At 56.8% G+C, this 27,842-nt stretch overlaps 1 protein-coding gene and 1 long non-coding RNA gene across 7 annotated transcripts; one reads left to right on the top strand and one right to left on the bottom strand.

The window, feature by feature from the left end:
• Positions 1–321: 321 nt before the first annotated feature.
• LIMK1 (LIM domain kinase 1) lies at positions 322–26,134 on the bottom strand. Of its 4 annotated transcripts, none has more exons than XM_027527156.1 (16): positions 26,027–26,134; positions 24,248–24,344; positions 16,927–17,065; positions 16,498–16,607; positions 14,736–14,942; positions 8,594–8,699; positions 8,328–8,494; positions 7,131–7,314; positions 6,524–6,610; positions 6,084–6,215; positions 5,661–5,720; positions 5,269–5,334; positions 4,748–4,904; positions 2,121–2,176; positions 1,738–1,895; positions 322–1,628 (listed from the first exon to the last, which is right to left on the bottom strand). In XM_027527156.1, the coding sequence occupies exons 1-16, from the start codon at positions 26,079–26,081 to the stop codon at positions 1,466–1,468; spliced, it is 1,944 nt and encodes a 647-aa protein (XP_027382957.1). In that variant the 5' UTR covers positions 26,082–26,134; the 3' UTR covers positions 322–1,465. The 4 variants fall into 4 exon arrangements, with proteins under 4 accessions (XP_027382957.1, XP_027382959.1, XP_027382958.1 ...); XM_027527158.1 differs by lacking the exon at positions 26,027–26,134 and adding an exon at positions 25,784–25,882; XM_027527157.1 differs by lacking the exons at positions 24,248–24,344; positions 26,027–26,134 and adding an exon at positions 20,672–20,976.
• Positions 21,239–25,777, top strand: LOC113883446. 3 transcript variants are annotated; one of them, XR_003508645.1, is made up of 3 exons: positions 21,239–22,670; positions 23,775–23,994; positions 24,978–25,777. It is a non-coding gene; the product is annotated as an uncharacterized LOC113883446 (long non-coding RNA). The 3 variants fall into 3 exon arrangements; XR_003508646.1 differs by having other exon boundaries at positions 21,239–23,994; positions 24,978–25,082; positions 25,432–25,777; XR_003508644.1 differs by having other exon boundaries at positions 21,239–23,994; positions 24,978–25,087; positions 25,432–25,777.
• Positions 26,135–27,842: the final 1,708 nt, after the last annotated feature.

The following is a 27,842-nucleotide window of genomic DNA, read 5'->3' as shown; positions in this document are numbered from 1 at the left end:
CTGGATTAAATGACCTACATTTGAAATAACTAGGGTGGTTTCCAGTTTCCTGATGGGACTCTTTACATTTTAGAAAAAAAAAAAAAAGCAAGCATGAAATAAGAGCAATCCATTCCCTAGTCTCCCTTGGCTCTCCCCCTACTCCTCCCCCTACCCTCAAACTCAACTTTGGCAAAGCTGGGCCAACACCTCCATCCCCGCCCTCTTATCTGTCCCCACCCACACCTCCATTCCTGTCTTCTCAGACCAGGCTTCTGAATCAAAAGGTCCTTCTCTCCTCCTGTTTCTTTGGGGCCCCCAGACACATGTCACAATGCGGGATCTGGGGGGGGAGTACGGAATTTATTTTATTATTCTGAGTCTGGGTTTTGTTCCTTAGACGTCCCCATTCCTGGATGGAGATGACTCTTGTCACCTCCCTGAGTCATAGTCCCATGGGCCTGTTTTTGATTGTTTTCCAGGTTCAAAGTGCACTGAGAAGGCTTCACAGTTTTAATACTTCCTAGATGCTCAACTGAGGCACAGTGACAAAATGGCCCCCCACCCCCGCCCGCCGGAAAAAATAAAACCCCAAGCCCCCGGCAGCTGCTGCTGCAGCCGTTATGAAAAAATAATACAAACTCTTCTTAAAAAATAGATTACACAGAAAGAACCCAGAGGACAGAGGGGTGTGGGGAGGGGCAGGGGCTGCTTCAGCCACTGGCAAGGAGCCTGGGGAGAGGCCTGGAGGGGGTGCTGAGATGAACTTCAGGGGGCTGGGAGGCTGGGGGACTCTGCCCAACCACCCTCTGCGGCGCCCCCCAGCAGCTCTGGCCCCCGGACCACGGCTCCCCTCCCCCTCCAGGGACCCTCCCTTCACCCTGAGGCCTGGTACCTGCTTCCCACTAAAGTGGCTTCAATAAAGAAAGGAAAAGACCCAAAGCGAGTCAGGGCTGCTGTCTGGCCCCTGGGACTTTCGCCCCACGGGAGCAGACCTCTCTCCCTTTGGGGTTTGGATAATTATCTATACCTGCTGCTACCGAGACAACCCCCTGGGGGGCTGACGGGCCCCAAACTCCCTGTCTGCTCCCAGGAACACGCATGATGGGCCACAGTCGGGGGGGCGGCCTGTCCTCCAGCCCAGCCTCGGAGGAGCTGCAGACAGCGGAGTGTGCATGGGGGTGGGCCGGGGGGCAGGTGCGGGACAGGGCGCAGCTCACACGGGCCCTCCAGCTCATGCAAGGAGAGGCGGGAGGGGGCGGCCCCACCAAGACAGAGGTAAGGCAGGGTGAGGTGATGGTGTGTGTGAGGCCAGACCAGCTCTGGGGCCGGGGGCAGAGATGGGGCAAGGCAGGGCCCGGCGCGGGGGAGGGTCTGGGTGCCCGCCGCCCCGGTGAGGGCGCCACACCCAGGCCGCCTCCTGTAGAGGAATCCAGTGCCGGGCAGATTCCATGGAGGCGGACAGGGGCAGCCAGGGGCGCTGGGCTCAGTCAGGGACCTCGGGGTGGGCGGGCAGTCCGCTCTCGCCACGCCGGTAGGTCTCCCAGAAGCCCCTGTCCAGCTGCTCCAGCTGTGGGCCCAGCGGCAGGTGGCCAGCCAAGTGCATGTGGAGGGTCTCCAGCCACTGCTCCAGCTTCACGAAGGAGGGCCTGGGTGGGGGTGGGGGGTGGGAGACAGGAGGTGGGGGCATGGTGGGTTCTGGCTCTGCTCGGGAATCCCCCCACCCACACCCCGCCCTAAGCCCCGCATCCTGCTCACCTCTTCTCGGGGTCCAGGTCACAGCAGCGCACGGTAATGGGGAAGAAGCTCGGGGGGCAGTTTGGGGGGCAGTAGCGGTCCAGGAAGCCTCGCACATTGAGGCCGAAATCCATGGTGCGTGGCAGGTAGTCCGGGTCAGCGTTCACTCGCCCAATGATCTGTCCAGACGAGGCCCGGCAGTTACCTGGGGGGCCCTGGGGCTGGGTGCCACCCGGATGGGTTTGAGGGTGGGTCTGGTACCCATCTGACCACGGGGATGCAGGCAGTGGCGGGCAGCCCGTCCCCACAGCCTCCCTGACCTGGGACCCCGTAGGGCTCCAGCCTGCAGCTCAGAGTGCGTGGGGAGGGGGCTAGAGCCAGCTGCCACCCGCCCCTGGGCCTACCTCGCACAGGACGATCCCGAACGAGAACACATCCACCTTCTCATCGTAGCTGCGGCCTGGATGGAGAGACTACGGTTGGCAGGTGCACAGGGCCGGGGGTGCCAGCTGGCGAGGGGGCCAGGCTGGGGACTGCCCGCAGGGGGATGTGCTGACCCATAGGTGGGGACCAGGAGGCAGGTGCTAGCAGCCTCCGCGGGATCAGGCCCTGGGCTCTGACCTTACCTGGGCCCACCCAGGCTGAGCCAGCCTGCTGGCGGGGGAGGGGTGGCTGGTGGCTGATTGAGGGGGGGTCAGGGTGAAAGCCCTGGGCAAGGGGTTCCAAGTCCAGCTCAGTCACTAACCAACTCTGTGACTCCGGGCATGTCATGGACCCTGTGGTGACCCTGAGAGATAACTGTCAGACCCTCAGAGCCCGTTTGTGCTACTGTTTTTGGAAAGATAAAGAATTGATTTGAAGATACAATTCTAGATCCTGAGATGAGACCACCCTAGATTATCTGGGCAGGTTCTAAATGCCCTCCTGCATGTGTACTCACTCAGCTGTGTCCAACTTTTGTGACCCTTTAGACTACAGCCCGCTGGGCTCCTCTGTCCGTAGGGTTTTTCAGGCAAGCATACTGGAGTGGGATGCCATGCCTTCCTCCAGGGGATCTGCCCGACCCAGGGACTGAACCCGAGTCTTTTGCATCTCCTGCAGTGCAGGCAGATTCTTTACCACTGAGCCAGCGTGGAAGCCCCAAAATGCCATCCTAACTGTCTTTATAAGAGAGACTGAAAAGGAGAAGATACACAGGAGGAGGCAGCCATGTGGAAACAGAGGCAGAGATTGGGCCGATGTGGCCACAAGCCCGGAATGCCAGGGTCAGAGCTTAGACAGAGCAAGGAATGGACTCTCCCTTGAAATCCCTGGAGGGAGCAAGGCTCTACTGGATTTCAGACTTCTGCTGCGAGCACTCAGTCTGTGCACATGTTACAGCAGCCTCAGGGACTGATACAGACTCTCTGAGCCTCGGCCTGCCTTAGCTGTAAAATGGGAACAATACCGTCTGCCTAATAATGTTACAGATAATCAGGACAACCACTCTCACTGAATCCTGACTAGTTTACAAATCTTACCCAATCTTCATACCACTTCTTAAAGATAGGGACTCTTTTTGTTTATTTATTTTATTCTTTTTCTTTTCTTCAAGATAGGGACTATTAACCCTACTTTACAGGGCTTCCCTGATGGCTCAGATGGTTAAGAATCTACCCGCAATGCAGGAGACCTGGGTTTGATTCTTGGGTCGGGAAGATATCCTGGAGCGGGAAATGGCTACCCACTCCAGTATTCCTGCCTGGGAAATTCCATAAACAGAGGCGGCTGGTGGGCTACAGTCCATGGGGTTGAAGGTTCAGACATGACTGAGTAACTAATGCTAACACTTTCACTTTCTTTTACTTTACCAGTTATGTTATTAGGGGGTGGGTTATATTAACTTTGATCAGAGTTGGTGTTAAGGTGACCCCCAGTCTGCCTGTCCTGACCCTGTGTTTGCACATCCCCTGCCTGTGGATGGACTTTATCACCCCCAGTCTGGGCACACACGGGATCACTGTGTGACAGGCCTGAAAAAACAAATGGGGTGGGAGAAGGGGACTCTGTGGGAGGCCTAATAATGGTCCTGAGAGACCCTACACCCTGTCCAGGGACCGCCTGCTCCTTGGACCCTGAATGTGCTGCCTTTTACGGGACTTTGCAGGTGTCACTCAGTTAAGGATCTTGCGATGGAGAGATGATCTTGGGTTAGTTGGCTGAGCCCTCTGATCACAAAGGTCCTTGTGAGGGAGAACGGAGAGTCAGGGTCAGGGTAAGAGAGGTGACGGTGGATACGGGTGTCGGAAAGAAGAGACTGCGTGCGCTGCTGGCCTTGCTGGAGGAGGGGCCAGGAGCCAAGGAGTGAGGCTGCCTCTGCAAACTGTAAAAGGGAAGGAAACAGATCCTTCCCGCTCGAGCCACGAGAAGGAACGCAGTCCTGCTGACACTGGACTTTAGCTCAGCGAGCCTGATACTGGACTCCTGACCTCCAGAACTATAGGATAATCTGTGTGTGCGGTTTTAAATTTTTTGGGTGAACCTCATGACATGTAGGGCTTCCCTGGTGGCTCAGATGGTAAGGAATCCACCTGCGATGTGGAAGACCGGGTTTGCTCCCTGGGTTGGGGAGATCCCCTGGAGGAGGAAATGGCTACCCACTCCAGTATTCTTGCCTGGAGAATTCCATGGACAGAGGAGAATTTCATGACAGTGGGCTACAGTCAGTCCTTGGGGTCACAAAGAGTCAGACATGACTGAGTGACTAACATTTTCACTTGTCACTTTCAGTGGGCTCATACTTCCCTGACCAGGGATCAAACCTGTGCCCCTCTGCATTGGAAGCATGGAGTCCTAACCACTGGACCGCCCGGGAAGTCCCTAGGGTGATTTGTGTTTTTTAAGCCAAGTTGTGATAATCTGTTGCAGCAGCAAAAGGAAACTTATGTTAGGACTCGAGGAGAAGGAAGAGGTGGCTGGGACCTCTGCCTCCTGCAGTTCCGCCTGGGACCATGCGGCCCCAGGGATGTGCCCTGTGGGGCCCCCGACTCACCGTTGATCATCTCGGGCGCCATCCAGTAGGGGTTGCCCACCACCGTGTACCGCTTTTTCCGGTCTGGCTTCTTGAGGCTCCGCAGGTCCTCGGGCTGCGTCTTCTCGTCCACCATGAGCCGCGCCAGCCCGAAGTCGGCCACCACCACATTCTTGTTCTGGGGAGATGGGGAAGCAGGGCCACGCTGAGACACGCTCCCACCACCACCTGCTCACTCCCTCCTCTGCCTTCTGGGGTCAGCCTGTGGTCTCCTCATCACTGACCCCTAGACCCCGGGCTGCCTGCTCCCACTGCCTCCCACTGAAGTATATCTCCCTGCCCCAAATCTCTTTCAGTAAACCTCCCCTGATTGCCCCAGCCCCATATCCAGGCCCTCCTCCGGGCTGATGCAGCCTGGTATGGCCCATGGCCACACTGTGGGCCATTCTCTGTGACGGTCACCCTCCCAGCAGACCCCCAACCTGCTAGGAGTGTGGTGGGCGGCGGTCCCGCTGGGCCCTCCTGCAGCCCTGGCTGCTCACCTCGCGAACCAGGCAGTTGTGGGAGTTGAGGTCCCGGTGGATGATGTTCATGGAGTGGAGGTAGGCCTGAGGGTAGAGGGGCGTGGAGATGAGGGGGCAGCCGCGCTGAGGGACCCCAGCCACAAGGATGACCCGTCATCCTCCGCAAGGCTCCCATCTTCCCTCCCACTGGGTTCCCTCTGTCCTCTCTTGAAGCTTCCTATGGAATTTAGGAGAATGGTAGAGAATTTTTTTGGCAGGGGTCGGGAGAGGGGGAACTGCAAAGCAAGGCAGGTGGGATCTTAGTTCCCTGACCAGGAATCAGACCCATGTCCCCTGCAGTGGAAGCATGGATTCTTAACCACTGGACCGTCCCCCACTCCGTGCCGCCCCTGAAATCAGAGCCTACTCACCATCCCAGAAGCGATGTCCTTGGCAAAGCTCACCCTCTGACTCCAGGGGTACTGACTATCCTGGGGGTGGGGGTGAGGGGGGAAAAAGTCCAGGATGAGCCAACAGGGCCACAGGGACAGGACAGTGGGTGAGAAAAGCAGGAGGGGGTGAGTGTCCTGTAGGGGCTGATGATCACCCCCTCACTCTCTACGACACCCCCAACTGTCCCTTCCAAGGGGTGTGGGTGAACAATTCCAAACAATTTCCTGAAGAGCGGCTTTGAGATCAGAGGCTGATCCCCAGTGAAGAGCCTGGGAGACTGGGGCCCAGGGAGGAGCCTCTGGGTCCAGGGTCCCTCGGTGGGAGCGGCTGGGATTGGATGCGGGTAGGGGTGGGGGTGGAGGTGGGGTGGGGGGGAGGGCGTGGTTCCGCCCGGCACTCACCATGCTCTTGATGATGCCCCGGAGCGTGCCGCCCTTGATGTACTCGGTGATGAAGTTGAGCCTCTTGTCTTTGTAGAGCACCCCGATGAACTTGAGCACGTTCGGGTGCTCCAGGCATCGCATGACCTTCACCTGGGGAGTGGGGTGCAAACAGACTGCGCCCCCATCTTCTCCCACCCCTCCCACCAGAAGCCGCCATGGGCAGTTCTGAAGAAGGGGGAGTCTCCACACCCCACCCCCTCACTGGGGGTTCCTGCCTCACCTGCCGCCGCCCTGCCCTTTGCTTGGGCTGCCCCCACCCCCAGGGATGTCCCTGCCCCTCTCGCCCTCCTGGCAGAGTCTGTCTTCTTTCAATGAGGGCTTGAGTGTCACTTCCTCCCGGAGCCCTTTGCCACCCACCCCCTCTCGATGGGCAAGGGTGGGGCAGGCCCCTCACCCACCTCCTTGAGGAATGTCCGCTGGGTCTCCTCGTCAAAGCGGATCAGCTCCTTCATCACCATCACCTCGCCCGTCTCTCGGTGCGTCACCTGCATGGGGACACGTGGGGCACGGGCTCTGCTCCAGGCCGCCCCGCAGGAGGCCCACCCCACCCCACCCCAGGCAGATGGACACACGGGGCCAGGGGCTGAGGCCTGGCTGGTGGACATGGCAACCTGGCTGGTGCCTTTTCTATAAACGTGAAACTTCTAGGCTGGCCACTGCCAGAGAACATCAGAGGCAGGAAAGGGCTGGTCGTGAGAGTGTGAAGGGGGTGAGCGGCCCACATTGGGCTGAGTAGAGGGGCCTGGGGGAGGAAGCCTTCAGGGTCAGTCTGGGCTGCCCTCTCATCCCGACTCTGAGAAGCCACTGCCCTACGACCTCCTTCACGCAGTCTACCTACATATGGTAGCTAGCTCGAGGAGGCCCAGGGGGAGGCAAGCCCTGGCCAGGGAGCCTGGAAGCCAGACACCTTTCCACTGTGGCTTCCTGGGGACACTGGTGGGAAGAGGGTGGAGGGCCAACAGGTCACCCCCAGGTGGTCCCCTCCCTCCCTGGCATGCCCCATACCTTGATGGCCTGGCCGAAGCAGCCTTTGCCCAACACCTCCCCATGGATGAGATCCGAAGGCCGAAAGATGCGGTGCGGCCGGCAGACCACACGGAGAGACTCGGAGCGACCCAGGTCCTTGCGCTGGGAGGCCGGGGAGCCCAGGGAGCTGGCGCCCGGGGACCTGTCGATGCTGCAGCTCCTCCTGGGGAGACACACCAGTGCCAGGTGCCACCGGTGTCAGGTGGGCCCCTGGCCGAGGGCCCTGCCCCTTCCCCCAGCCTGCCATGCCCCACCGATGCCAGTCCATGTAAATCGCCCGTAGTCAGGAAGGGTGGGACCGGGCAGCTCTCCAGGGACCATCATGAGAGCCCTGCCCTGCCCTGATGCGAGCACTCCGTGCCCTGTCTGGCTTGGACTTCCCGTTCAGGAAGGAATGTTTGCCCTTGGCCTTCTCTGCCTGACGACCCTGGATCAGATGCTTTGTCTCCCAGCATTTGAGTCCTGGCCCTGAGGTGCAGAGGCGGACGACCTGCGCAGGACGCCCCTAGGTGGCCCTGCAGGGTGACCTGAGCTCCAAACGGGGGAGGAGGAGACCCAGGCCTTCGAGGTCACTGCTTCCTAGTGTAAAGGCTGTCACCCCAGGTGTGCCCCTGACCAGGAGTCCTGAGCAGGCCCCAGAGTGAGTGGCGTGAGGACCAGGCTGTCTCTGGGCTTCTTCTTTGCACCCTTCACCTCCCTTTAAGAGGTGCCCCTGGCCCCTCCAACCTGGACCACATCACAGCCCTCCGGCTGTCTCTGGTCCTGAGCACCTTCTCGAAAAGGGGACCAGAGTGGTCTCTGTGGGACGCATCACTGTGCTGTGAGACCCTGGCCACCAGCTGCCGCCTCGGAGCCCACCTCTCAACACACACCAGACGCCACAGCATCCTGAGCGCCAGGCCAGCGGCTCCTTGAAGCCAGGGCTGTGGTCCACCCCAGGAGCCCTGTCACCCCTGGCTGGGGGCGCCGCTTCCCCATTTCCTCCTTCTCATTCCCCTTCTTCTTCCCAGCTCCCTGCACCCCTTGCTGGCGTGTTCTTTTTTTTTTTGCGGGGCTGACTTCTCCATCAGACTGTGAGCAACTGGAGGGCAGGGACCACCCCTCCCCACCCCGACTGAGGCCCAGTGTCAGTGAAAGTAACAAGATACAGAGCATCACGGTGCAGGGCTGACTTACAGCACAGGCTTCTGCCGGCCGGAGCTGCCCGCCTCCCCACTGGGCGTGTGAGCCGGGGAGCCCAGGGGGCTGGGCTCAGACCCCGGCCCATGGCCCAGGCTGTCATGGGGGTCATGTTCCAGAGTCAGCTGCAGCAGGCGGCTGGTTTCCTGGATCAGCAGATCAATCTGGGGAGAGCAGGCACGTGGACAGGTGAGTCTCAGGTGGTGGCAAGCAGGCACGAAGGCACCACCTCCAACCCTGCTTGCCAGACCTGGGACCCGCACCTCGTCCAGGGGCACGTTCCGGATGGGGGTGCCATTGATTTCCAGGATCCGGTCCCCGACATGGATGGAATTCTTCACATCCGGGCTCATGCAGCCTGGGTCCACTCTGTGGGCACAGGGCAGTGGTCAGACCCCTGCCTGCCCCAGGAAGCCAAGGCCAAGGGGATCAGATCAGGAGTGTGGGGGCAAACAATGCTGTCTTGCATGACTGGTGGGTGGCAGTTGTCCAGAACACCGAAGTCTGGGTGGTGGGAAGAGTTCTACGTTAATTGCAACGCCTGCCATGGGTGGTGGAAAATGCCATGCCCCGAGGTATCTGCCCTGCTATACGAGATGCTCAGGCTTCCCTGGTGGCTCAGATGGTAAAAAAACCCACCTGCCAATGCAGGAGATGCAGGTTAGATCCCTGGGTCGGGAAGATCCCCTGGAGAAGGAAATGGCTACCCACTCCAGTGTTCCTGCCTGGAAAGTCCCAGGGACAGAGGAGCTGGCAGGCTACTGTCCATGGGGTCGCAGAAAAGTTGGACACAACTTAGTGGCTGAACAGCAACAGCAGCAACAGTGAGATGCTCGGGGGCTCCTGTTCAACAGAGCATTGTCTCTGCTACGGAGGGCAGACTTCTCCTTCCAACTGCCTGTGATGCTTGGAGCAGACGAGTGTCAAAGAGGCCTAAGAGGGTCTGGACCTACTGGCTTCCTGCCTGACCCCCAAACATGCCCTGCAAAACGAGCCTAAGGCTCCCACTCCTCCGAGATTGGCAGGAAGGGGTAAGCAGCCTTCCCTGAACCACAGCTACAGGTGAGGTGGGGCTGGTGACTTCCATTAGCTGGCCACGAGCTAAGTCACAGATGGCCAACTTGCCACACTACTTTGCTTCTTTTAACTCCTCCTGAGTGTTAATGATCTGATTTCATTTTGTCCTCATTAAAGCTTTTCAAGGAATGTTTGTCTCTGCCTTGAGATGCGGAAGGGCTGGGGCAGAGGGATATGGTTGTGGTGGTGGCAGGACAGAAAGGAGACAGAGCTTTAAGAAAAACAGTCTTAGCAATTTTTCAATTATTGAGAGTATATTCTCACGTGGGGGAGAAGCGCTTCCTTACACAGGGAAGTCAGGTTAACAAATGAAGCAGCAAGAACAGAGCTAGAAAAATCATCATTTTGTAGCCATCACAGTAGTAACTGCTATAGGGAAGACTTATCATGAAGGCAAGAACCATTTAGTGAAAGGTGGTTGGGGACAGGATATTTAGACTCAAATCTCACAGACGACTCACTGGTTACACTGCAAAGGGGGAAAAAAATCCTTTACAGCGGAGAGAGTAGACTGCACTTTAACCAAATAATCGAAGTTGACATCCCCAGTGAAGGGTACACTTTATACCTCCTGTGTCTACCACTAAGATGCACAGAGGAGGAGAGAGCATCAGTTACGAGGGCAAAATGCACGACCCAAATCTAGGGAAGAGGAACCCAAGTGCGGGGGAGGGGGACATCCTCCTAACGACTGACTTGGACTCTTCACAGATGTCAAGGGCATAAAGGACAATGGAAAGCAGAGGCACTGGCACAGGTTAAAAGAAGCTGAAGACACTTGAGGACAGCATTGTGACGGCTGGCAAAATCCGAGTTCGGGGTTGTATACTGGATAAAAGTATTATATTGATGGTAAATTTCCTAACTGTCATATAGTTGCACTATAGGACACAGTGGGTAATTACATAAAGAGAATTTATGCTTTTATTTTCAGGAGAATGTCTGAAGTATTTGGGGAAAGGATGAGTCAATGGTGCCTACAGCTTACTCTCAAATGATTCAGTAAATAACAGCAATACATGCACATGTGTGTATGAACATATCCAAATGAATATATATATGCTGATACACCCACACCTAGATATACATAGACGAAAACACACACATATCTCAAACGTGACAAAAAGTTAAAAATGATGAACCTAGGTAAAGGATGTACATGTGCTAAGTCACTTTAGTTGTGTCTGACTCTTTGCAACCCCCTGGACTCTAGCCCCCCAGGATCCTCTCTACGGGACTCTCCAGGCAAGAATCCTGGAGTGGGTTGCCATGCTCTCCTCCCAGGGATGCTCCCGACCCTGTGATTGAACCCACATGCCTGCATTGGCAGGTGGGTTCTTTACCACTAGCGCCATCTGGGAAGCCCGAAAGGGTGTATAGGTATTCAATACACTTATTATTTCAGCAATTTTTCTGTAAACTTGGTATTTTTCAAGATAAAAAATTTTAAAATCGCGACTATATTTTCACAGAGACTTCTTGTGGATCAGTTCAGTTCAGTTTAGTCACTCAGTCGTGTCTGACTCTTTGCGACCCCACAGACTGCAGCATGCCAGGCTTCCCTGTCCATCACCAACTCTGGGAGTTTACTCAAACTCATGTCTATTGAGTCAGTAATGCCATCCAACCATCTCATACTCTGTCGGCTCCTTCTCCTCCCGCCTTCAATCTTTCTCAGCATCAGAGTCTTTTCCAATGAATCAGTTCTTTGCAACAGGTGGCCAAAGTACTGCAGTTTCAGCTTCAGCATCAGTCCTTCCAATGAATATTCAGGATTGATTTCCTTTAGGATGGACTGTTTGGGTCTCCTTGCAGTCCAAGGGACTCTCAAGAGTTTTCTCCAACATCACAGTTCAAAAGCAACAATTCTTTGGTGCTCAGCTTTCTTTATAGTCCAACTCTCACGTCCATACATGACCACTGGAAAAACCATAGCTTTGACTAGACAAACCTTTGTTGGCAAAGTAATGTCTCTGCTTTTTAATATGCTATCTAGGTTGGTCGTAACTTTTCTTCCAAGGATATGGCCTTAAAAATATATTTCCTGGACTGCCCTGATAGTCCAGTGGTTAAGACTCTGCACTTCCACTATGGGGTGGTCTGGGTTCAGTCCCTGATCAGGGAACTTGGATCCCACAAGCCGCACGGCTTGGCCGAAAAACCAATAGGAAAGCGTGTATATATATATATTCCTTAGACTCTCCGTCTCCCTTGCCTCAGTCTCCTGCTCAAGTAGCGGGGAGGCTGGGGCAAAGATAAATTTAACTTCCCTTTCAATGCTGCTATAAACAAAATACACATAAACAAAATAAAAAGTGGCCAGCTAAGACTCTTCAAACAAACAGTTCAATCTGGCCAGCTGCCTTTGGGCAAGCTGGGATGCTTTTGAGAAGGGTGTGGCCCCTCGCAGACTGCTGGGAAAGCAGACGTTGGCTGGAAAGAATGCTCGCCCAGTGAGGGAGGCAGGGAGGAGGTGTCACTGACTCTCTGTTTCTAAAATTCTGCCTTGCTGTCAGGGTCCAGCTGGTCTGGGAGTTTCCCTGTCTCTCACCAGTCTGTCTGCTTAGTTGTGTGCGGAAGGCAGCTGCTGGCCTGGCTGATGCTCCAGATGGGGCTGGAAACACAGCATCAAGTCCAGCCTCCTCCTCTCTCCCGCTACCCTCTCCACTCCTGCCCCAACCATCTTCACTTCTCACCAGGCACTGGCCTGGTACCCAGCAGGCGTGTGAGAACTGTTCACTGACTCCCAAGGAAGGAACAGTTCACTGACTCCAAGGGGGTAGTTGTCCTACACTCAGACAACTATTTCTCAAGGGTCCTTGAAGGCCCAGGAGAAATATTAGAAGGCTCCAAGGTATCTGACTCCCTCATGGTTTAGACAAAGACTACGAAGCTCAGAGAAGGCAATGGCACCCCGCTCCAGTATTCTTGCCTGGAAAATCCCATGGATGGAGGAACCTGGAAGGCTGCAGTCCATGGGGTCACTAAGAGTCGGACATGACTGAGTGACTTCACTTTCACTTTTCACTTTCATGCATTGGAGAAAGAAATGGCAACCCACTCCAGTGTTCTTGCCTGGAGAATCCCAGGGACGGGGGAGCCTGGTGGGCTGCTGTCTATGGGGTCGCACAGAGTTGGACACGACTGAAGCGACTTAGCAGTAGCAGCAGCAGCACGAAGCTCAGAGAGGACAAGGAAGCAGCTCAGTGTCACACAGCGTATGAGCCACTGGCTTGGCCCCTTAACTTTCATTTCTTCTTGCATCTCAGGCCTTTTCTACAACCTTTAGAATTTTCTTTAGGGATGATCTGCGGGTATCAAATCCTGTTTTGTCTGCTTTAACATGTCTTTATTTCACCTTCATTCCTTTTTTTAATTTTTAATTGATTTATCTGTTTGTTGTTTTTTGGAGCTGTGCAGGGTCTTCGTTGCAGTGCTGGCTTTTCTGTAGCTGCAGTGTGTGGGGGCTACGTGTTGCAGTGTGCGGGTGTCTCATCGTGGAGCTCGGGTTTCAGGCGCCTGGGCCCAGCAGTTGTGGCTCCCAGGCTCCAGAGCACAGTCTCAATAGTTAAGGTGCACTGACCTAGTTGCTCCGCAGCATGTGGGATCTTCCCAGATCAGGGATTGAACCCATGTCTCCTGCATTGGCAGGCAGATTCTTTACCACTCAGCCACCGGGGAAGCCCTTTCCTTCACCCTTGAAGGACATTTTCATCGAGTATAGAATTCTGTTTTGTCTTTTTAAAATCATCTGGCTGCGCCACGTCTTAGTTGCGGCATGCAGGATTTCTAGTTGCCTGACCAGGGATCGAACCTGAGCCCGATGCAATGCAAGCTTGGAGTCTCAACCACCAGACCACAGTCAGGTCTTTTTTTGAAGGAAATTTGTTTCTTCCCTATGGCTACTTTTAAGATATATATGTTTTTTGCCTTTGTGGGGGTGATCCATGGGTAGATTTCTTATTTTTCTGTTTGGGATTTACTGGGTTTGAGTTTGTGGATTGACATCTTTTATCCCCTCTGGGAAGTTCTCAGCTGTTAAATACTGCCTCTCTCCCATTCTCTCTTCTGGGATTTTAGATGGATAATTAGATCCACTCACTCTGTCCTCTCTTTCTCTACTTTCTTAGCCTCACTACTTTCTTAAGCCTCTCTACTTTCTTAGTACACCTTAGCCTTTCTTTCTCTACTTTCATCTCGTGTTTCTGCTTCTCACTTCAGCTGTTTAAAACCTTGCTCTACTAGTACTAAACCTGTATTTCACTTCTAGAGGTGCTATTTGGTTCTTTTCCAAATTCATTTGCTCTTTACTCACTTTTCCCAAGCATCTCTTACTTATTAAAACACAGGAGTAAACAGAAAAAGAACACACACGGAGCATGCGCATTTTACATGGTCTCTGATAATCTTGCTCTCTGCAGTTTCTGTAGGTCTGCTCCTGCCCCGTTGCTGCTGTCGGCTTGCGATCACAGTGCCTTGTTGCCACACGTGCTCTGTGGTTTTTGACTGAACGGCTCCTATTCCTTGGGACACTCATCTCAGGAAATTCTCTGAAGCCTGGAGGTGGGTCCCACCTGCATCTGCTTCTGTCAGGGCCTAGGGACATTCCCAGTGGAGAAGTACTTTAAACTTTTACAACTTCTCCTGGAGGCTTTTTGAACTACCCAGGCTTGTCAATTTGGTTGGCAAACTCAAGTGTTTGAATTCTCAGGGGAGATTCCTTCTCCCCTTCTGTTCAGGTTCAAATCAGTTTATTTTCCAGTTCTGGGAAGGAGGGGTGGAAATCGCTGGTGGAAGGCACGGTTTATTTCTTGTTCTTCCTCACCTTGAGAGCACTTTGTGGGGGCGGGGGGTGTCCCAACTTTATGGAGAAGGGATAAGTGTTCTCTTACTAGACTCACTTTCCTAGAGCTAGTCGCTTGGGCTTTGAGAGATGCTCAGCCACAAGAAGACTTCAAAAGTGAAACTTAATTCCCTCCCCCCCACCCCTGATTTAGATTTGCCCTCAAGGTATGGCTGCCTTCCATGCTCTGCTGACACCCTCAGGCTCCCTTCTTCACCTGCTCCTGACCTGGTTGCTTCTCTTTCTTCTTTGGTCATGCAGTAAGTAAAGAGAACATTTTAAATATTTTATCTGGCAATTGTTACAGATTTTTTTCTCTTGGAGGAATGACTGGATCAGACAGCTGGTATAGCAGGTTGTTGGAGCTGGGCTCCATCTGGGCTCACATTTACCCGTTCTCAGTCCCCGCCCGAGTCGGCCTGCCCACCTAAGGCATCCGTGCCCACAGCCACACCAGCTGCAGCCTTGGCAGCCTAGCCACTCACCCCTGGACGCGGACGGTGTGAGAGTGCTCCGTGCTGCAGCCCGGCAGGCCGTGAGGGGGGTCGATGGAGACCGAGAGGCCACGTTTGCCATGAGCTGAGGCTGGGATGGAGACTAGGGTGACCGTGTGGGGCAGGTGGGAGCCAGGGGAGTCGGGCAGAATCTGCTCGATGACGGGGGTCACCACGGTCTGGTAGTAGCAGTGTCCGCTGCAAGAGCCGCCGGCGGTGGGGACCCAAGAGTGGGAAGAAAAGTGTGTCAGGGCAGTCAGCAGCATCACCCCCCACAATCCCTCAGGCCCGGGCTCTCTTCTCCTTCCACCTTCGCCTTCCTGCTCCCCATGGGAAGAGGAGGGTCTTGGCTGCTTGGTGGGCTGGGAGCAGGCCCTGCCCCTCTCTGGGGCTCAGTCATTCAGGGTTGTCTACACTGTCAGCTGGCCAGGATGAGACCTGGGGATAAATCCCATTTGGGAGGAAGTCATTAAAAGTCCATTTGGGAGCCTCAAAAGCCATGCTGCCCTCAAATCCAGCTTTATCAGTGCTGCCACACTAAAGGATTTCTCTGATCTTTGTCCCTGGTTCCTGCGAAAGAGGCTCTAAATCCTCAGGAGTGTGTCTTCTTTTTTCATGAGTCCCTCAACCCACACTTGAGCTAATGTTTTTGGTTTTGCTTTTATCTGTTTTTCTTTCTTTTTCAAAATTTCTATTTAATTGGAGGCTAATTACTTTACAATATTGTGGTGGTTTTTGCCATACATTCACATGAATCAGCCATGGGTGTACATGTGTTCCCCATCCTGACCCTCCCTTCCACCTCCCTCCCCATCCCATCCCTCAGGGTCATCCCAGTGCACCAGCCCTGAGCACCCATGCATCGAACCAAAATTTTTATTTATTTTTTGTCTTTTTTTGAGTTAATGTTAATGAGCCAATTCAGGCGGGGGTAGGGGGGTAGGGGTAGGCTGGTCACCAGAAAGACTGACCATGTGATGAGAGGCTGCCATCCTGATCCAGTCTGACCTCAAGGAGCCCAAGTTCAACCCCATGCCCAGTGATTCAGTCAATTACGCCACATAACGAAACTCCAATAAAAACTGTGGTGATGCTGGCGAGGACAGATCACATGTCCTGATTCTATGAGCGGAACGCGTGGAAGCTCTGCATTCCAGACCTCCCGGACTTGCCCTTTGTGTGTCTCCACCTGGCTGGTCCTGATTTTAGCTTTTCAGTCTTGCCTCCTTTGTCAAAGATTAATTGACCACAGGTGCATGGGTTTATTTCTGGGTTTTTATCCTGTTCCATTGATCTGTATTTCTATTTTTGTGCCAGTACCATACTGTTTTGATGACTGTAGCTTTGTAGTATAGCTTTTAGTAAAAACTGTGATTGTGGTGCTCTCCTGAGCTCTGTGAGTCACTGAATGAAGTATCAAATCTGAGGGCGCTGTGGGGATCCCTGAGTCTGCAGTTGGTTGGTCAGAAGTGTGAGTGGCCTGGGGACCCCTGCACTTGGGTCTGGGGTGTGGGCGGTCTTGCTGGGGATGAGTCCAGAGCTTACAGGGTTAGTGCTCACGCTGGTGCCAGAGTTACACAGCAATGATGTCAGGAAGAGAGCTGATGTCTCAGGCTTCCTCCATCTGACTTCGGTGTCTTATTTCCCAGTGGATTCTGCACTGTCACCATGACTGCCCTCTCGCAGAAAAGGGAAGGGCCCTGGCATGGGAGACCTGGGGGCACGCCAGAATCAGGGAGGGGCTGGCGCTCACCAGTACAGCTTGGAGTGCTCCACCAGAGTGTAGGTGTCCCCGTCACCGATGAAGGTTCCACATGTGAGGCAGATGAAGCATTCGGGGTGATATTTCAGCTCCCCGGCCACCTGGAAGCAAGTGTGTGTGTGTAGGGGGGGGCATGCGGGGAAGGGGACCACAACCCAGCTCAGAGGTTCCTTCAGCCCCTGTAGCTTCTCCCCTTTGCCTCCTCTCAGAAGGGCAGCCCCAAACCAACTTGGGGGCAGAGCTGGCTCCACAGATGGGGACTGAGGGATACAGACAGACACACAGGCTCAGGAGGCACTGGGCAATCAGAAAACCAGTGAAAAGAAGAACAAGAGAGATGATGGGAGAGAGATCTGGGGCAGGGAGTAACCTGTGAACACATACACACACCCACCAGGTAAGGTTGGGGGGTGTACTTACCATGACCAGCCCCTTGGTGATGTGCTCTGAGCATCCGTGGCAAGACTCGCCATAGCGGGCCCAATAGTCCTTCTTGCAGAAGAGCTGCCCATCCTTCTCGTAGTACTGGTGCGAAAGGGAGGCACTGCATTCGCAACACCTGGGTGGAAGGGGAGCTGGGACTCAGAGGGGCCCACCCTTTCCCCCCACACCTGGGCCCTGCCAGTCTCCAGGCAGCATTAGAGAAAGGTGTGCTCTCTGGATGGAGGCAGCCTGCTCTGGGCACAGGGCTTGGTGAGTGGACTCAGGGATGGATTTGGTGACCACCCCACTCCCTCCACCATGGTCCCTCGGCCAGAAGCCTTGGTCCTGTGTGCAACCTCAAATCACAACCCCATGCCCCCACCACAGCAGTTCTGCACCCAGAGTGTCCGGTCCACCTGCTAGCCCTGGGGTGAGAAGTGCTCCTCATCTGAGGCCCCCATCCCCTGTCGTGCAAGGAAGAGGGCCAAGTGTGGGCAGAAGACTTACTCTCAGGCCCAGGGAAGAACCTGGGAGCCCAGGACTCATGTTGCGGGGGGCACTGGAACAAACTGTGAGCCCCACTCATCTAGTCTAGTCTGCTTCTTCTCCCTTCTCGTCCTCCTATTCCCAGCAATGGGGAGGCTGCTGATGTAAATGGAGGTGTCTTTTTGGAGCTCTGAAGACCTATTAAGTGCTCACATCTTTCCATTAAAAAAACAATTAATTGGAATATAGTTGTTTTACAATGTTCTACTGGTTTCCGCTGTACAACGTGAATCAGCTGTAAGTATACACATATCCCTTCCTTCTCGAGCCTCCCTCCTACCCCCCCATCCACCCCCTAGGTCATCACAGAGCATCGAGCTGAGCTCCCTGTGTTTCGCAGCAGCTTCCACTAGCTATCTGTTTTACACATGGTAGTGTATAAGCGTCAAAGCTGCTCTCTCGCTTCATCCCACCCTCTCCTTCCCGGGTGTGTCCACAGTCTGTTCTCTTCGTCTGTGTCTCTATCCTGCCCTGCAAATAGGTTCATCAGTACCATTTTTCTAGATTCCACAGATAAGTGTTAATATATGATACTTGTTTTTTCTTTCTGACTTACTTCACTCTGTATGACAGGCTCACCTTCTTGCTTAAATTTACTTAGTCCTCACAGGCTACCATGAGGCAGGCATGGCTATCCCCATTTCTAGAGACGAGGCAGATGAACTTGAGAGGGTCTGTTCCACCCAGGGTCATACAGATGGGCAGCACAGGCCCCACGAAGATGCTCCCAGGTGCACTAAGATAGAAGGCAGGAGTTCAGCTCAGTGTAGACCAATCAGTTAGCTAAGACAAGGAAATCTCCTGGCTTCCTAGACTCCAGCCAGCCCCATGGGTGCTGCCGGTAACAGGAACAGGGTTTGGCATAGGGAGCAGGGAGGCCTGGCTGGTGGAGCCCCTGAAGGGCAGGTGCAGAGAAATGAGGTACAGGTTTCTTCCTAGGCACAACTCCACAGTCAGGAGCTAGACCGACACGCCTGGCTTCTTTACGCTCAAGGGTCCTGGTGGGGTGGGGACCAGCAGCCCAGCTAAGCCAGGGTGAACAAATCCAAGAATGGACTCTGAGTGACCAACAGCCCCTCCACCCTGGGCATGAGCCCTGCTGGGTTCGTAGAGCTTGACCGGGGTCCTGGCGTGCACAGGTATGTCTGAGCTGAGGACATGCCATGCAGACAACTGCTAGGGAATCCGTCCAGCTCTGCTGCTGTCTGGGTGCTCTGCATGATGTGCCAAAGTCACACAAGGATAGAAGGACCAGGCTTAGAGCTCCTAGCTCAGTGCAGGAACAATCTAGGAGAGAGGAGGGCAGGATAGACTGGGACTGGGTCAGAGAGCCCCGTGCCCCAGGCAGCCGGGGAGGCCTCCACTCTATTGTAGCCTGCAGAGTGGCAGGGCTCATTGACTGTGCTCCATAACTGCTCCTGAACTAGGCAACTGGCGGGGCGGGGGGTGGGGGGGTGGGGGTGGAGGAGGAGGAGGAGGAGGAGGAGGAGGAGGAGGAGGAGGAGGAGGAGGGAGAGGGAGGGGACAGCAACCAGAGCGCTGATGGGACGCTGTCCCTTTAAGAGGATCCAGCAGGTTCCCTGCTGTCTGGGAGCCTCAAGGGAGGCGCTGGGGACCACAGCTCAGGGCTTTGGGTGGGGGCGGGTGGCAGAGGAGCACAAAATGCCCAGGTTTTGAAACCTCCAATGGTGGGCGGAGGGGACAAGGAAAGCTCCTGGAGGCAGCGCTGGGATGTGGGAGGCGGCGCTGCGGCGGAAGCAGCTGGACCAGAGCCATGACGTCATCGGGCGCCCCCGCGGCCCTTCCTGCCCCGACACTCGCGGCCCCTATGGTGGGTGGACGTCTTACCGCAGGGTGGGCGACGGGCAAGGAACTTACCGAGCCAGGGGGGGAGGACGCCCAGGGTGGGGAGGTCCCTAGGGGAAGTCCCTAGCGCAGCCCCCGGGGGGCTCTAACCCAGCGCGGAAGGGAAGGTGGCGGCCTGAGAGCGGGCTCCGCACAGAGGCGGGGCGCGCTCGCCCCGCACCCCGATCCGGGAGTCACTGCGCCCTTCCACCGCGTCCCGGGAGTGTCCCCGCGGGAGTCTCACCCGACTCCGGGCGGCTGGAAGCCCCCTCCCCCGCCCCAGTGGGCGGGACAGCGGCAGTCACCTTCCTCCAGGGCAGAGACTGCTCTTCTGCCGGAGAACTACTTCGCTCACGCACACACACTCAACACTGCAGCAGCCCTGGAAGACGCGACTGTTGATTCACTCACGCGCTGAGACTGCAGTCAGCTCCCCAATAACCACTTCCTCGCAACCTGCTCCGATGCCCCACCACGGGCTCCCCACGCTGCCTGCATCCCCCCAGCCTCTGCCATTATAACCTGCCGGCTCTCTGAGGTCCCAGGCCAGGCACCTTTAAACGGTGCTCGCCGCTCACGGAGAACGTAAGTGTTTCCGTCAGCCTGGAGCAGTTCTCATCCGCCAGCGTCCTCGGGACTGCTCCCAGGAGCCTGGGGCTCAGCTTCTACCTCGGCCAGGGGACCTCCACCTCAGAGAGCGGACCCAGCCTAGGGTCACACAGAGGCTTAGTGGCCGGCCCCCTGGGGCCTCGGTGGACACTGCTGATGGCAGGCACACAGGAGCCCCTGACCCTGGGCATCCCCTCATCCCTCAGGCCCCTATCTGGGCAGGAGCCAGAGGAGGCAGGTGGGGCAGGTCATGTCCCTACAAAGGGTGTCCAGGGAGGAATACCCAGGATACTGTACCTTCCCTGAGAGCAGGCAATGGCAGAGCCAACCTTGGGCAGGAGAGAAGGGCACTGGGGGTGGGGTGGGGTGGAGTTGGGGGGGCTGAACAGGCCAGGCTGGGAAACCGGGATGACCCCCTCAAGGAAAGAGCAATCCCTCCCAGGGGTGCCCTCTACCCAGAATCATATTTCTGGATACCAAGGGTGCAAAAGAGCAGCTGGGGGACCAGCCTGATGGGAACCTGTACCAGAAGGGCCAGGGGCCGCAGCCTCGGCCTGCTTCCCCCTCGACCAGCAGCCAACAGTGACCAAGGAGTTTCACTTCTCCTGCCCCAGAACCCGGCCTCAGGTGGGTCTGTCCCACCGTGGCCTCCGGCCCCAGCAGGCCCCAGCCGGCCCCAGCCCTCACACCGCAGGCCCTGCCTGAGGCCTGGGACAGGACAGGAGGGGGGCTTTCCACTTACTTGGCCCTTCTGATGAAGACACGCCGTCTTCTCAGGGGGGAGGCCAGCATCCTGCGCTGCTGCCTATCTCTGGGTCCCCCGGAGGCTGCGGGGAGCGCAGGGGTGGGCCGGCAGAGCTGCTTCCCCGTCCCGCTCCAGGCACTCAGGATTGGAGGCTGCCGAGGGAGGGGCGAGCGTGGCCACGAGGCAGGGGAGGAGGATGCGGCAGTGTGGGTGCTGGCGGACCTGGTCTTAGCTCAGAACAGGAAGCAGCTGAAGGCCCTACTGCCTGGGCTCTGGTGCAGATAGGGAGGCCTGGCTGCGCCCTGCCCTCAGCCCTGCACATCAGAGAAAGGCGCCCTCCACAGCCCGCAGCCTCTTTTGTTTTTGGCCTTGCTGCATGGCTTGTGGATGCTCCCTGACCAGGGATCGAACCTGCACCCTCTGCATTGGGAGTGTGTGTGTGTGTGTTCAGTCGTATCTGACTTTTTGTGACCCCATGGACTGTTGCCTGCCAGGCTCCTCTGTCCATGGAATTTTCAGGCAAGAATTTCCTGAAATTCTTGCCATTTCCTCCTCCAGGGGGATCTTCCCGAACCAGGGATCGAACCCGTGTCTCTTGCATCTCTTGCCTTGGCAACTGGATTCTTTACCACTAACTCCACCTGAGAATCCCTCACTGGGAGTGTGGCATCTGAACCACTGGACTGCCTGGGAAGTCCCCCTCGGCCTCTGCTTTGAAAGGCTCCGGGTACTCTCTGGGGACAGGGAGCAGCTGCTTCTTCCGGTGCTGCCCCCAAGGGAACAGAGGTTGACTTCCACGAACAGTCTATCCTCCTTCCCTGAAAGTCCCCTGAAAAGGGGGGGGCATCCCAGCCCAGGCTCCGGCCCCCAGTGCCAGCTGCGCACTGAGCTCTCGCCCTCCAGGCCCCACCAGCCTCCAGGGAGATGTTACCAGAGTTACAGCAGCCCTGGGGCTCCTGCACCATGCTTTTCTGAGAATGGACCTCCCGGAGGCAACAGCTGGGCCAAAGGAAGCCTGGACCACCCTGGGCCTGGCCCCAACCTTCTAGAAGGCTGGGACAGAGAAAGGGGGTGGCCCTGCCGTGACAGCGACCCCTAGTGCTAACGCCAGAGGCATTCCGTGGGCCCACAGCAACCCTCCCACTGCGAGGCCTTGAAGCCCAGGGGCTAGCACTTCCAGGGGGCCCAGCAAGCAGTCCCTCCTTTATGAGCTGCTTTCCTGTCATGGGCGTGAGGACTGGTGGCCTTAACCAGGTTTGGGGGCTGTTGGGAGAACCACACAGCGTGGGGCCTGAAATGCTGTGGGAGTCATGGAAGCAGGGGAAGCCACGACTCTTACTGCCTGTGGGCCCCTGCCCCATTGTGGGAGCCTTCCCTGTGGCCCCACCACACCAGGGACAAACCCAACGTGCCCCCTCCCTACTGTCCCCACCTGGGGCCTCCCTCCTCTGCTGGTGAACAGGGCAGGGACCCCTCCCAAGTTGGGTTCCACACGTCCTGCCCCACTCTGCCCTTCTGTGGCTTCTGCAGGCGCACTCTTGCCCCTTCCCCACGTCTCCCAAGACTCTCCCTCCCTCCCCACCCCACACACAGGGACCCCCAAAGTTCTTCCCTTGATTTCTCTCAGCCTCATCTCAATCCCCTCTGCCGGCCCTCAGTGGGCTGATTTCTCTGATCTCTCCGCCTGGGACGGGTCTCAGATCACCTCGGCCAGCTGTGGGCAGGGCAGGGCCACTCTGGTTAACCTACTGCTTCTCCAACTCAAAGAGAACAGGGCATGACTCATGGCCAACTTGGCCCCCAGCTCCACCAGACCCAACGGACCACTCGTCTCCTTTGCACCCGGGGGTGCAGAACCAAATGGCTTAGATTAGTGTGCCCCTGCACTCACCAGCCCCCAGCTCCTCCCCCATGGTCCCTGACTTCTTCAACTCTGCAGTGACTTGGAGTGAGACAGATACAGGTTCGAGTCCCAGCTCCGCTGCTGCAACTTTTGGTAAGTTACTTGATTTCTCTGAGCCTCCGTTTCTAACATGGAAATTGGGCAAATGATGGTACCTCCTACACTTGTGGTGAAGGCTTGAGGACATGACATCCAGGAGTCACTGATGAACAGTGGCTAATATGACTAACTTGCCAAATAGCGTCCCTTTCAGATCTGAAACTCTCTCTGCTCTGAGTCACTGTCCCAGGTCGGGTCTTATGAGCACAGATCCCTGAACCACTGTGACAGTCCCTTCCCTGTCACCTGACCACCATCTGCCCACTGGAATGGCACTTTTCAGTAGCACTTCTGCTCACAACCCTCCCCTGCTTCCTGACACTCTCCGCTGGCTCCCTACTGCCTTCAGAAGCTCCTTATCTTGGCATTCAGGGCCCTTCACACATCAGTCCTAACTTTGCCTCCTCATCACATCCGTCGACTCACTCTGTCCAACCAGATGAGCTGTTCCATGCCTCAGCTGCTGGCACTGTTCCCCCTTCCCTGTCTCCGTGCATGTGGTCTTCTCTGCCTGTTCAGAGCCCCGTTCCTCCTCGAATGCCTCCTTCTGAACACCTGATTGGGAAGCCCAGGACATGGAACCCACCTCACCTCTCCTCTGGGCTCCCCAGCCAATGTTCATTTCACCCCTGCGGCTGTGTGTCTTTGGTCAAGAGAATTAACCACTCTGTGTCCCAACTAAAGGAGACCACACATATCCAACTATACAGAGTCCTTAAACCAGTGTCCAGCCCTTGCTAAAGTGTGGAAAATATTAGAAATTATTTTTAAAACATAAAAAAAAAACCCTCGTTGGCGGCTCCCGGTGCCCAAATTTAACCCTTCGTTCAGCTGGTGGTAGTGGCCCTGACCCCAGCAGGGCCTCCCCAACTTTACCTCCCTCCTTTTTGGTGCTTTTCTGCCTGAACTCTGCTGGCCACTGGCTGGGCCAGGCCCCGTCACCATTCATTCTACCATTCATTCATTCTGCACCTGCTGGGCTCTCTGTCTAGAATTGCTTCCTACCACACTTCTCCACCTGGGAAATCTCCCATCCTTTGGACCCCAGCTCAGGCCCCACAGGGCTCTCTAAGGCCCTCCTCTGGCCTTGTTTCTCAGGATGGTGGTACTGGATTGCTGGGCCACCTCTGCGTCCCCACGTGCACCACCACAACCCTGATCCTTCTCTCCTGTACTTGGGAGTTGGTGTCCTGGACGGAAGGGACTGGTCTTCCTGGTTAGGCATCTTTGCAAGGAGCCTGGGGCCACGACGGGGGCCCGTCTCCTCCCAAGGCCTGCTTGGTCTGCCTCTTCTCCCTGAAGTACCAGCATCCAGAAGGTAAAGGTGGATCACCCTCCACTCCCCTGCCTGCCAAGGTGCCATCAGGCCTTGGGATTATCAGCATAAATGCAGGTCTCTCCTTTTCTCTCTTCAGAGGTGTAGAATGACAAAAAAGAGAGGCCTCCAGGGAGCTTCTAAGCCAGATGCCCCATTTTACAGATGGGAAACTGAGGCCCAGGACCAAAGAGAGATCCCCCTGCCTCTGGCAAGCTTTTTTTCGGGCACCCCAGCCCCCACTAGCCTGCCCTACCTGAAGCAGTCTGCGTGCCAGTCAGCATTCAGGGCCTGGAGGTACTGGCCATCGTAGATCCTCTGGCCGCAGCTCGCACACACGGGCAACTCGCTTCCTGCAGGGGTGGAAAGAGCGTTAGGAACCATACTCAGGAGGGGCCATTTGCTGTAGGCCTGGCCTGCCTCGCTGGACCCCATGTACACCTCCACAAAGCCCCCTGTACACACGCAGCACCCAAGCTGAGCAGTGTCCGTGCAGAGCAGGAGACAGAATGAGAGTTGCTGAGACCATGGCTCAGTCTCCAAGCCCCCCGGGCCTCAGTTTCTCTCTATGTAAGCTAAGGAGGAGGTAGCAGAGGTCCACCCCCCAGCAAGAGCATTCTTCAGCTCAGGCTCTGGCAGTGTAAATGTGAAAAAAGAAAGCAGATGGAAGGCAGTGGCTGACACTCTCGTCACAGCCCCTTCTCCTCTGCTGCCTGCCCAGGAAGAGGAGCTCTTTTGAAGGGCAGGGAGTGGACAGCACTAAGTTGGTGCATCCTGTATTAAAGACCCCTGGAAGGCTTGGCTATGCCCTGGCCTCACAAGGGGCCAGGGCCTCAGGGCTGAGCTCCCAGACACCTGCTCCCAGGGAGGCCTGGCACCTCTTTAAGCTGGGCCACTAGGCATGCTTAGTCATCCTTGGGGCCTGGCACCCTCGGAGCAGGGTGGGCCCTGCAAGATCTCCCAGCTTGCCCCTTCCCATTGCACAGATGGGAAGACTGAGCCCTGGACAAGATAAAGCTTGCAAGGTCACCAACCAGGCTCCAAGGCCACAGCCTGCCCCTTCAAGAGGACTCAGGGGCCTAGGAGCTTCCGTAAGGTGGCTCCAAGTGGGCCTTCATGGACCTGGGGGGAGGGCAGGGCTGGAGGAGCTGGCAGAGTAGAAGCTTTGTTGGACCAGGTGGGCCTATGAGATGGCTCAGAGGAGGAACCCCAGGAAAGGAGACGCTAGGGAGGGAATCGTGGGGATCTTCCTACCGTAACTGTCCTGCAAACCCAAGCCTTGGACCGTAGTAGGTGAAAGGGGCAGAAGAAAGACTAATCATCCTCCCAGTCAAGACTGACAGCAGGCAGTGGGTTTGGTGCAGGGAGGGGGTGGGGTGGGGGCCGCTGCCCACAAGCTTCGGCGGACTCATATCTCTGCTCTGCCCATCCTGCCCCTAGATTCCCAGGCACGCCAACTATGCGGGGGCCAACTGTACAAACAAGGAAACTGAGGCCCAGAAGGTAGCGCCTGGCTCAAGGTCAGAGAGCCGGCCCAGACTTGGGGCTGCGATTCGGACGCAGGGCTGCGGCTTTCCCAACGACTCTTTCTTCCAAGGGCCGGTTAGAGACGCGATAACGGGTGGCCCAGGGCGAGCCTGGGATGGACACAGCACGCGCGGATGGAGGCCAGGGCTGGGTGGGCTGTGCCCGGGCTTCCTCCGGGGTGGTCGTCGGTCGGAGGATGGGAGAAGGCGGGGATGAAAGGGAGGAGGGGGCTCTCCGCCAGCGAGGGGTGGAGGGAGCATCTCACCGGGGCTGAGGAGGGGAAAACGGGATGGGATCTTTCCAGGGAGGGGCCTGCGGGCTTCTGAAGGACGAGCTCATCCCGGACGACACAGGGGCGCGGCCTCGCCGCAAACCCGGCCTCCGCGGCGGGCAGGCCCGGCCCCCTCCCCGCGCCCGGCCCCCCTTGCTTCTCCGTCTCCCCCCCAGCGCAGCATCCCCGCCCGCCCGGCCCCCAGGTCGGCGCCACCGCCGCCCGCATCCCGCGCACCTTCCTCTCCCATACGTTCTTCCCTCCAGGTACAACAAAGTAGCGTCAACCTCATGCACTCGGCGGGGGGCGGGGCCCGGCGGGTCTGGGGCTGGGGGCGGCCCGGGCCCCGCGCGCTCGCCCGCAGCCGCCGCCGCCGCCGGCCAGGGAGGCAGGGGCGGAGAGCGCGGGCCGGGCCGGGCCGGGCTGGGCTCGGGGCTCGCGGCACCGCCGCCGCCGCGTCTCGGATACCGGCTCCGGCAACCACTCCGCACCGCGGCGGCCTGGGGAGCGAGCGGAGGGGCGGACCGGGGCGGGGCCTCCGAGCTGCGGCACGGGGGCGGGGCGGGGCGGGGCGCCGGCGAGCTGCGGAACGGCCCTGCGCGGCCCCGCCCCGCCCGCAGCCCCGCCGCGCCAGCGACCACGCCCCCTCCCCGCCGGGCCCCGCCCCACTCCTCCTTTCATTCATCTTTCCCAGAGCGACAGCACTCCTCCGAGTCCCTAGGCAAATCCGGAATCCGAAAACTGCGGCTTAGGTGGGATGTGTGCTCTGATGCGGCAACCTAGAGGGTGTAGAAGCCGCAGTTGTTCAGTCGCTCAGTTGTGTCCGACTCTGCGTCCCCATGGACTGCAGCACAGCTTCCCTTGTCCTTCACCATCTCCCGGAGCTTGCTCGAACTCGTCCGTTGAGTCGGTGATGCCATCCAACCATTTCGTCCTCTGTCATCCCCTTCTCCTCCTGCCTTCAGTCTTTCCCAGCATCAGGGTCTTTTCTAAAGAGTCGGCTCTTCGCATTAGGTGGCCAAAGTATTGGAGTCTCAGCTTCAGCATCAGTCCTTCCAATGAACATTCAGGACTGATTTCCTTTAGGATTGACTGGTTGGATCTCCTTGCAGCCCAAGGGACTCTCAAGAGTCTTTTCCAACACCACAATTCAAAAGGATCAATACTTCGGCGCTCAGCCTTCTTTATGATCCAGCTCTCACATCCATACATGACTACTGGAAAAACCAGAAGCCCGCAGTTAGGAGCCTCGGTTTCCCTGCGCAGAGCCCGTCTGATCCAGGCCTGCTCGGTGGGGGCTGAGAACCGGGACCCTATCGGAAAGAGACGTCGCGGGACCCTGAGGTCCATAGTAGTTGCCTGGGGGAGGGGCCTCGGCCAGATCCTTTCCCTCTCTGAGGCCTGCAGTGAGAGCTGGCCCCACCTGGGGCAGGTGGGGTGCTGGGTAGGGAGGAGATGTGAGGCCCTCACCAGCCAGGCAGTGTGCTAAAGGTTCAGACCCCAGGGGAGACGGTGACAACTGAGCCCAGGGATTTGCTTCTCTCAGTGCTAGAGCCCTGGAGCTGGCGCCACCCTGCCCAGGATTCAGGAGGAGGTACTGCTAAAAGGAGGTTTTGAGAGAAGTGGCCGGAGGAATTGGGTGGTCCCCAAAGCACAGGCTTCCCTGGTGGCTCAGACCATAAAGAATCTGCCTGCACTGTGGGAGATCCAGGTTCCGTCCCTGTGTCAGGAAGATCCCCTGGAGAAGGCACTGGCTGCCCACTCCAGTATTCTTGCCTGGAGAATTCCACGGACTGAGGAGCCTGGCGAGCTACAGTCCATGGGGTCCCAGGAGTCGGACAGGACTGAGAGAGACTAACACTTTCACTTTCACTTTCAAAGCGCAGGTGCTCCTTCCAGCCCTGGAAGTATGGAGCACCCTGCTTACAACTGTCTTTCCGAGATCCACCCTCCCACTTCATCCCACTGCCTGGGAGCCTATACGGGGAGAGGCTGACCCACGTACCCAAGTTCATCCAGTGAACAAGGGGCAGAGCTGTTTATGCTCCAACTC

The sequence above is a fragment of the Bos indicus x Bos taurus genome, chromosome 25, assembly GCF_003369695.1.
Source record: "Bos indicus x Bos taurus breed Angus x Brahman F1 hybrid chromosome 25, Bos_hybrid_MaternalHap_v2.0, whole genome shotgun sequence".
Lineage (NCBI taxonomy): Eukaryota > Metazoa > Chordata > Mammalia > Artiodactyla > Bovidae > Bos > Bos indicus x Bos taurus.
This window is presented reverse-complemented; position numbering and strand designations above follow the sequence as displayed.